Source organism: Notamacropus eugenii, chromosome X, assembly GCF_028372415.1.
Source record: "Notamacropus eugenii isolate mMacEug1 chromosome X, mMacEug1.pri_v2, whole genome shotgun sequence".
In the NCBI taxonomy this organism is placed as follows: Eukaryota; Metazoa; Chordata; class Mammalia; order Diprotodontia; family Macropodidae; genus Notamacropus; species Notamacropus eugenii.
In genome coordinates this window covers 97,629,305-97,638,655 of record NC_092879.1, presented here as the reverse complement: position 1 = coordinate 97,638,655, position 9,351 = coordinate 97,629,305, and the positions used below count along the sequence as shown (strand labels likewise).

The following is a 9,351-nucleotide window of genomic DNA, read 5'->3' as shown; positions in this document are numbered from 1 at the left end:
TCGTATGTGGGGATTAGATTGGAGGCTGCGAGGAGAGTCATGCATGTGACAAGGCTGGGTTCAAATTGTGTGGTGCTTTATAAGACCAAAAGAGGACTTTACATTTTATTCTAGAGGCAATAGAGAATCACTGGAGTTTATAGAGTAGAAGAAGGACAGAGTTAGATTTGCCCTCTTTATTGGGAGAAGGAAGTGTCGGTGTGCATGTGTGCGTGTGTGTGTGTGTGTGGGGGGGAATTTGAGATGAGAGAATGCCCCTTAGGTTTGTTAATTAACCTGAAGTCAAAATTGGCCTGGAAAGTAGAAGCTAATGAAGATCATCTGGGGGGGGGGGGTGGGAAAAGAAACCCCTTCCAATTTTTCCATAGCGCATTTGAGTCAGGTTATACTGAGTGAGCTCTTGAAAGCGATGAAAGAGGCCCGAGGCCAGGCAGGAAGCAGGCAGTCTGGGTCACAGGATCCTGGGTCTGGGGTTGGGGGGACGGGGAACTTGGAGCCTGAGTGCCCCCAGCTCAGCAGCAGGTCTTCACGGAATGGTGGGGAGGGAGGGTCAGGAGTGTGCGTCAATCTCACCCAGAGATGCTCAGCTTGACTCCTTCGCCCCTCCCCTAATCATCCTGCCCAGCTCTCTGCTTGACAGATGGACTGGCTGAGTCACTGTGATTAGCATCTCTTTTGGGAGATGACAATCGATGATGTACCAAGGCCAAGCTTCGCTTCCTGGAATTAATAAGAAAGGTCCTACTGGGATTTTTGTGATGGGCATTAGAGTTGTGTGTGCGTGTGTGTGTGTGTGTGTGTGTGTGTGTGTGTGTAGACACACCAAAGCCACGAAGCCTTGGCTAATGAAGAGACCCTGGAGCTAGCTTTGCCTGTTTTTCCCACAGAAAATGACCCCATTGGTTTGCTTGGTTCTAGACAAGTCCCTTGTTCCTGCCACCCTGGGCATTGAGATCTCTTCTCCAGACTCCTCCTGGCTTGTTTAAAGGCACAAAGCCCAGATTTTGGCTTCACCCTGCAGCCAAATTCCAGTATTGAATTTCATGATCAATTCAGTTGACAAGCATCTGTTAAGGCCCTACTATGTTATTTGCTAGGTGCTAGGAAGGACAGAGAGACAATGGAAAACAATTCCTGCCTTCAAAAAGCAGATATTCTCCTGGGGGAAAGCAATATGCACCCAGAGAAGCAAACACAAGATTATCTGAGGATATGAAGAATGCTAACTGTGGAAAGGCTGCCATGATGAAGTGGTGTCTTAGCTGGGCCTTGAAGTAGGTGAGGGTTTGTAAGGGGGAGGGCATTGCAGGCAGGGGGCACAGTCTGGGCAAAGGCATGAGAGCCTGACTTTCCTTCTGCTCTTAGCAACATTAGCATGGAGGCTGATATTAATTTATTTATCAGTGATTTCCCTCTACAGAGGGCAGCTTGCCACAGCAAAGTCATTCAAGTGTTCTAGGAAGCTCTAAGTTTCTGAGTTCCCTACATCCATGAATTTGGGGATCCAGTTCCTACCCCTCTCCTGCCCCATTCTTCCCTAAGCACATGAACTGGAAGACAATGTGAATAGTGTGGGCAGTATGCCATGTCATAATGGGAGAAAAGGGAGTACATGATGCAGGCTATACTTTATTGGAGAAATTTGTGGAACACGTGTACTGCTTCTCTTTGCCTTAGACCCAGGCATGGTATTGGGTATGGCTGCCACCTTCAGTCAGCCCCTGTCCCATCAGTGGAACCCAGGAGATATGGAGTACACAAGAGGTCAAGGCCACATGAAGGCTGAGGACATGGAATCCTCTGCTAGAGGGGAAATCTGCCTCGAGATGTGTGATTTGGACATTTTTCTCCTAGAAGAGGAAACTGATAACTTATAGCATTTCGAGCCCCATTGGGAATGAGCCCATTTTCAATGTTATCTAAGGCCGAGAGACCTTCTCAGTAATCCACTATATATTAAAGATACTTCTTGGGTTTGCAGGCCTTTCACACCCATAAGCGTGTCCTTCCCTGTGCCTACCTGAGAGTCCCTAAGGCCAAGATACATCTTCCTTAAGTCCCATGTGTCTTGATCAAGGGGCCACTCAGCCATGAACATCAGATAGGATCTCCTCTCCCTTTCCCAGGCTCTGAAGCGGCTTCGTTTTTGATCCTCAGCTGCTCTTATCCATCCTATCATCGGGTCTTCTGCACAGCATGACTAATGGCTAATTAAATCAGGAGGACTAATGACTTATTGAGTTATGGGTTGCTGTTTGGTGATTTGAGTTGTTCCATAACTTTCATGCACACATCTAAGAGAAAGCAAATGTTCAAAATCATAAAACCTTCAAATATGTCTAAAATTGTCTCAGCCACAGCAAACTATCTTCCCCAGAGATCTCTTTATTCCTAGGGAAATGTCTCAGTCCTTGTTTAAAAATTTGCTTCTTTAATTGTGTGTTTGTTTGCAGGAAGGCAAAGCTTTAGATGCATCTAAACGTCCATGTCTCCTGAGCACAGAGTTAGTGAAACCAGTTTCTCCCTGTCCGTTCACCACTGTGCAGTCTTCGGCTCCGACATTTTCCCTTCAACTTAAGGACAGAGGGGAGAAGAGAGTGTGTGAAAAGTGTGTCGCACAGACTCCCCATTGTGGCACTGTGACAAAGACCTGACAAATTCCTTTTTAGGGGAAGGTGGAGCAAGAGGGCCAAATTGGAGGCCAGATGTGCTAAGCTGGACACTCCCCCCAAAATCTGCAGAGAGTTTCATTTTCCTGGAAGTTCTTATTGTAATCCAGACCCTCTCCTAGGAGAATCCTTGAAGCTGAGAGTCAGAAGGAACCTCCAGGTCACATCCAAAGCAGGGACAGAATCATCTAGATTGAGCTACACCTTGGATCAAATCACTTCCCCATATCTACTATCAGACGGAGGCAAATCTGCTATCCTATAAGGTGGTTAGCCTTAAAGGGGGGTATTAGGCCTATCCCCCCATCAGCATTAGAAAGGACTCCCACTCTGTTTATTTTGAGTGATAAAAGAATGAAGGCAGATGAAAAACAGGGATCAAAGCTTCTTGTGTTAGGGCTAAAACCCCAGCTTCCCTGGTTGAGATTGCTGCCCTGTTAGAGCTCAGCCCTAGTCACGTAAGGCCCTCTGAAGGCTAGTGCTCTAAAGGGGACCCCAGTATGGTGCAGAGTCTGTTAAACTGCCCCATGAATGTGGAGACTAGTCAAGGAGGCTGCAGAATACTGAGAATCGAGCATTAACATTAGTCTTGAGTGATGACTGAGGTCTATTTTCGTCACCATGGAAACCTCACCGGCAGGGCCCACTTTCCTACAATGGCAACCAAGGCGGACACCACAGCCGATAAGTACTCCAGCCTCTACATGTACGTGGGCTTGTTCCTGAGCTTGCTGGCTCTATTGCTCATTCTCCTCTTTACTATGCTTCTGCGTCTTAAACACGTCATCTCCCCCATCACCACTGATAACACCAGTGGCAGCCCCCAATTCACTGATGTGGAGATGCACAGCCGAATCCCCACCCCTTAAAGTCAGGCCAAGTGTTACTGGTGACCTGGAGAGAGTGTCCTGGCAGGGATGCTTCACAGACCTTCTTGCGGTGGTGATCAGGATCTTAGGGTCCCTTCTGGCCTTATTCATGTGACCTGACTCTGACTGAGAGACACTGGAGAGGTCTCTCATTTTCTGAGACTCATTCTTTGCCAAGAAGCCTGAAAGAGGCAGCTGGTGGAGAGGCCAGGTTTCCATAGCGACACAAGAGCCCCTGGGCCTTGCAGAAACCCCTGGCTACAGAAAACCCCATTCTATTGTTGGGCCAGACATCGGATCCTTGGGAAGAAGACAAAGTAGCTTGCCCACAAAATGGCTGACTATCTGAGGATCGTCATGTCCTTATTATAAGGTTATAAGCATTCACTTTTGATACCTAAATACTAAAGCAACACTTGTGTAGATGTTCTCAAAGGAGGCCCCAGCTCTCTCCAAAGGGAAGAGTGGTTGAATCACGTTGGGCCATCTGTCTGTCTCCGGGGGGAAGCAGATAATCAGGAACTTTTCTCTACTTAAGGAAGCAAGCTGACAGTGGGGCATTTCTGGGGAATTAACTGAGAGGCATAGAAATATGTGCCTTTTGTATCTGTTGTACTATTACTGCCGGACCTTGAAAAGCCCAGATAAGGAAAGATGTTTCATCACAAACCATCAGAAAGAAGAGTTCCTAACCACACAAGGAAAAATCAAGCTAAAATGCTAGCACCAGAACAATGAAGCTTATATCATGCCAAGGGCTTCTCTTCCTTTCTCTCCCTCCCCATCCTGGTCCAGGATGGAGCTGCTAGACAGAAAAGACAGGACTTTTCTTTAAAGGGTTTCTCAGGAAAGGAGGTGTGAGCTAAGCAGGTTAAAGAGGGAAGTCAATAACCCTGAGATTCTGCCCCTGAACCACTGGGGCTTTGGGCAAAACAGTGAAATCTTCTGGGCCTTGAATTTCCCATTCTGTAAAATGGGCAAATAAATGTTTACTGGGTAGTAGATTGTTCTTTGTGGTGTGTGCGTGCGTGTGTGTGTGCGCGCGTGCGTGCGTGTGTGTGTGTGTGTGTGTGTGTGTGGTATACAAAGCTGAGCAGAGCAAAAACATATATCAAATCTGCATCTGTGATCCCTAGCATGTTGTACCATTAGGAAAGGGGAGCAGATGTTATATTTTTGCTCTGTGTATGAATGTTTGTCTAAGATGCCTCATTAAAAGGGCCCTTATTGAGACTGATGCCCTCAAATCGGCTATTTGTTTCTTTCCTAGAAGTCCCCTCTTCCTGCCCCAAAGGTCATTTCTTACCTATGAGTGTGAAGGACTCAGTTTTCATGAGCAACCTTGGTATGACCTACCAGCAAAGGAGACAGGATTGGGTAGAGCTAGGAATTTTCTTCAAGGAAACAAAGGAGATAAACACCATTTTGCAGGAAGTCTAAACTGTAAATTGGATCATGACCTTGTCACACAAGAATCCCAAGGTCTGAGATAGTGTTTGCTAGACATGGTGACTTCTTGGCCCAAAACCTGAAAGGTGGCACTTTGGTTTCCCAGGGTGCTCCTCCAGGATGAAAGCGGAGCTGAATGACTGATAGTGCAGCCCAGCTTAAGCCTGTGGCCCTCTGTGGGTTGTGACTACTTTCAGGTAGCCCCTTTGCTGTATTCTATATCTGGCTTGATGGTGAAACTCCCAAGGGTTTTCCATTTTTATACGCAGTCATTTGCCAATGCTTACCTCTCTAAGGGGCCCCAACATATTAAATCCCCACACGCAGAACTGAAATTAGCAGCAGTCCTGACCATGCACCTGTTCCAGACCAATAGCATTCTCCATCATCCAGGGTGGCTGGAACAGGTGGGCTGGCCCTTTGTTAGTGTGCATGACTCCCCTCTGGCCCCACATTTTCTGAAAAGCCACCAGCATCTTTTTCTTTGTTTTTTTCCACTTAATTGTATTTTATTTTTTCCAGTTACATATAAAGAAGGTTTTCAACATTCACTTTTATAAGATTTTGAGCTCCAATTTTTTTTCTCCTTCCCTTCTCTCCCCCCTCCCCAAAATGGCATGCAATCTGATATAGGCCATACATGTACAATTATATTAAACATACTTCCACATTAGTCATGTTGTGAAAGAAGAATCAGAACAAAAGAGAAAAACCATGAGAAAGAAAAAACAAAAAAAGGAAGTAGTCTGCCTCGTTCCGCATTCAGACTCCATAGCTCTTTCTCTGGCTGCATCTTCCATCATGAGTCTTGGAATTGTCTTAGATCCTTGCGTTGCTGAGAAGAGCCAAGTCTATCAAAGTTGGTCGTCACCCAAAGTTGCTATTACCATGTAGTCTTCTCCAGCCAGCACCCTTTTTTCTTCATTTTTAAATGCCTTATACCTTAGTGGCTTGAGCTCAGATCCCTTGGATTCTTTGTAACAGGTATTTTTGCAGACACAACGGGGACATCAAGGGCTGCCACTATCACTGGTAGCCCTGTAAATCTCCTGAAAAACACAAAATACCAGCTCATTCCAGGTATATCCTTCCTCCTTAGAATATATGATTCCATTGGCAGTGAGGGAATTCCCTTTACCACTGCATTACAGTGCTAAACTAATCTACAATTTGACCCTTAAAAGATGATCTGGTGCACTGAGAGAAGTCAGATGACTTGCCCCGAGTCCCACAGCCAATATGTGAAAGGGGTAGGCCTGCCCCTCAGGTCTTCCTGACTCCAAGGCCAACCCTATCCCTTTTACCCCCCTACACTGGCTTCTCTAGGAAGACCCTAATGCACTGAATTCTTTCCACAGCAGGAAGTAATCATGAGTCCCCTCTTTCTGTGCTTCACCCTCAGTTCCTAAATACCATGGGTTCTTCAGTTGGCCATTTAGTGAGTCACTAGATTCCTCAGGATCACTCTGGGCCCAGATTGTGCAAAGAAGCCCCATGACTTGGTTTCAGTTGAATAAGGCCAGAGGACAAGAACCTGTTGGTAAAGCACTTTCCTCCTCCCCGTTACCAGCAAAGTGACCTACACAAAGCCATGGTTTCTCCCATGGAAATGAATTCACTGGCCTCTTGTTTTTGACCTTTTCCTAATGTGAGCCATAGACCTACAGGACTGAGATAGTTCCTCAATCACTGACAGGGCCCAAGATTCCCAGTTTATTAGGTGATTATTCACCTGGAAACCAACTCCCTGCTTTTATCACAAGCCCCCTTGGGAGTCAGACTTCCACTGAGCATCAGCCAAGACACAGCTCCAAGCCGCCCATTAAACAAATAAAGCAACATTCAACCCCACAGTATCTAGCAATAATACAAGGAGAGGAGCAGTTAAGCAGCAACTTTATTATAACAATTCAGGGCGCAATTAAGCTTTCAAAAAAGCAATTGATTCCATAAGCGGAGTTACCCTGCTGTAAATAAAAGTGCCTCTCTTACATCCAGCAATATTCCATGCCGTGCATAATTTATGACATCAGTAGATCTTATCACCGAGGTAGGTCTCACAGGAGTGGACACCATTTGCAATGACCTCTCTTGCCTTCTTGCTACCCTCTGATCTCCAAGGCAGAAGAGTTTGATATGGCCCAAGCCACATAAACCAGAGTGTGAATGTGCCCTTAGTAATCACCAATGAGGACTTCTTGTCTGAAGGACAAGCTCCCCTAGCACATTTACAAACATGAGTTTGCACATGTGCACCTTAGAGCAAAGCCCAGCTGTCTGGAAGCTACTTATACATCCTAGGCCTGCCTCAGTTTAGGCTTGCCTTGGGATTTTTACTCTGTTTACTGACTGCTTTGTGTTTTACTCTTTGCCATAGGCATGTATTTCCAGCCAATGGGTCCCACAGACTGGGCTCACTAGGAAGCAAACAAAATCATCCATCCCCAAATAACTGAGTCTGATAGATTTTATGGTCGCATCCCTGCAATTAAGGAGGGTGAGGCTGGCAGGTCACTGGAGCTCAAGAATCCTGGGGTTGGGCACCAACATGGCAATCTCCAAGGCTCCTAGGAAGGGTCAAAGCAACTCAGGTCAGAGGTGGAGGTCAAAGCTCCAGTGCCCATCGTAGTGGGGTTAGAACTGTGAATGACCACTCAACTCCCAGCCTGGCTGAGATAGGGAGACCAACCAATCAAAAAAGCCCATCCCATTCCCACATGTATTGAGAGAACAACATCTGCTTATTGGTCAGTGTACACATATTCACAGTGTTTAGTGTGACAAGTTGACTTACTGTATGTTATGCTATCACACCACTCTCCCCCTCCCCCACAGCCAATCATATTTTCATGAGGCCAATTTGGACCTCCAGTGGGCACAACCTTCAAGCTTAGCCTCGTACGTCAGAGGGTAGGTAGTCTTCTCATGATACTGCTGGTTTCTGGGCTGCGGGGGGCAGGCCCCATCATGTCTGGATCTATAAGAACTCTGGAGCCTTCCTCTCTCCGGGTTGTGGCAGACCTTTCCAAGATAAGGACTAGAAGTTGCCTTCAGGTCTCTGGCAGTTCATCAGCTAAACCAGAAATGTAGGCTTTGTTCAAGTTAATAGTCCTGGCAAGTGACCCACCGGTTATCTGAGGTGATTATCTGATGCTGGCAGTAGCATGTTGTACAAGGGGTTCAGAGTATCGTACAAGGAGTCCAAGAAGCTTTTCCCTGACCTCTGTTACCCTCCCTGAGGGGAGAGGAGTTCTTACCTGGTCCCTGAAAAAACCAAGTGTTGGGTGGTAGGGTCTGAGACAAGGACAGGAAGGGGATGCTTTCCCTATTTCATCTTTGAAAGGGAAAACCACGACTTCATAACTGGCAAGTTCTAAAAGTCTTTTACTCACAAAAGTCAAACTAACAGCATGTTTGTCTGTTGAAAATTTAGGTTGTTGCTGATAAGTTTTAAAGACAGCTTTTGGTTGCCATTTGGCATTTATTTATGACATAAAAATTGCAATTATAACTATTTTTAGTGACCCCTGAATGAGATGTTGGAAATCTGCTTAGAGAAAACTCCAAACTGGGATAGAAGAGCCAGTTAATCTCCCTTTGAATGTAATTTGGAATGTCATTCTGCTCTTGTAATTCTAAAGAGCAGGCTTTCTCCCACCCCTATTTTTAAATTTCCCCACCCCGAGTGCCACATAGTAGGGCCAGTTCATTGGATCATATTGAATTGATCCATTATGATCATCGAAAAATATTAAGCCCTTTTATGCACATGGCCACAGAGCTTTTAAAATAAAACCAAGTTACATAACAATAATTAGACTATCTGAAAGCTATGATCAAAAAAAAAGAATACTGATACAATAATACCAAAAATAATTAAAGAAAATTGTCCTGAAGTGTTAAAACAAGAGAAAAAGATAGAAATAGAAAAAATCCATGAAGTCTATGAAGAAAACCTACAGGAATATCATAGTCAAATTCCAAAACCCCAAACTCAAGGATAAAATATCACAAACAACAAGAAAAAAAAACAATTTAAATGTGGCAGTACCACACCTAGAATCACACAAGACCTAGTAGTGACGACACTAAAAGACCATAGGTCTTGGAACACTATATATTGAAGAGCAAAAGAACTGGCATCGTGGCCAACAATATCATACCCAGCAAAGTTAAGCATAATCCTGAACGAAAAAAGTGGATGTTTAATGAATTGCCAGACTTTCAGGATTTTGTTAAAAAAACAAAAACAAACCTGAACTGAATAGAAGATTTGACATACAAGATCCATGATAAATATAAGGTACAAATCCAAGACTGATTACAAGGGACTCAATAAGAACAGACTGTTTACCTTTAATATG

At 45.0% G+C, this 9,351-nt stretch overlaps 1 protein-coding gene across 1 annotated transcript; it reads left to right on the top strand.

Moving 5' to 3' along the window:
* Positions 1–2,441: 2,441 nt before the first annotated feature.
* SERTM2 (serine rich and transmembrane domain containing 2) lies at positions 2,442–4,537 on the top strand. Its single transcript, XM_072626107.1, has one exon. It carries the CDS (start codon positions 3,266–3,268, stop codon positions 3,536–3,538), a length of 273 nt encoding a protein of 90 aa, XP_072482208.1. The 5' UTR covers positions 2,442–3,265; the 3' UTR covers positions 3,539–4,537.
* Positions 4,538–9,351: the final 4,814 nt, after the last annotated feature.

Excerpts from the sequence above, each read along its gene's own strand:
- SERTM2 (XM_072626107.1), top strand. The coding sequence starts at position 3,266 with ATGACTGAGGTCTATTTTCGTCACCATGGAAACCTCACCGGCAGGGCC.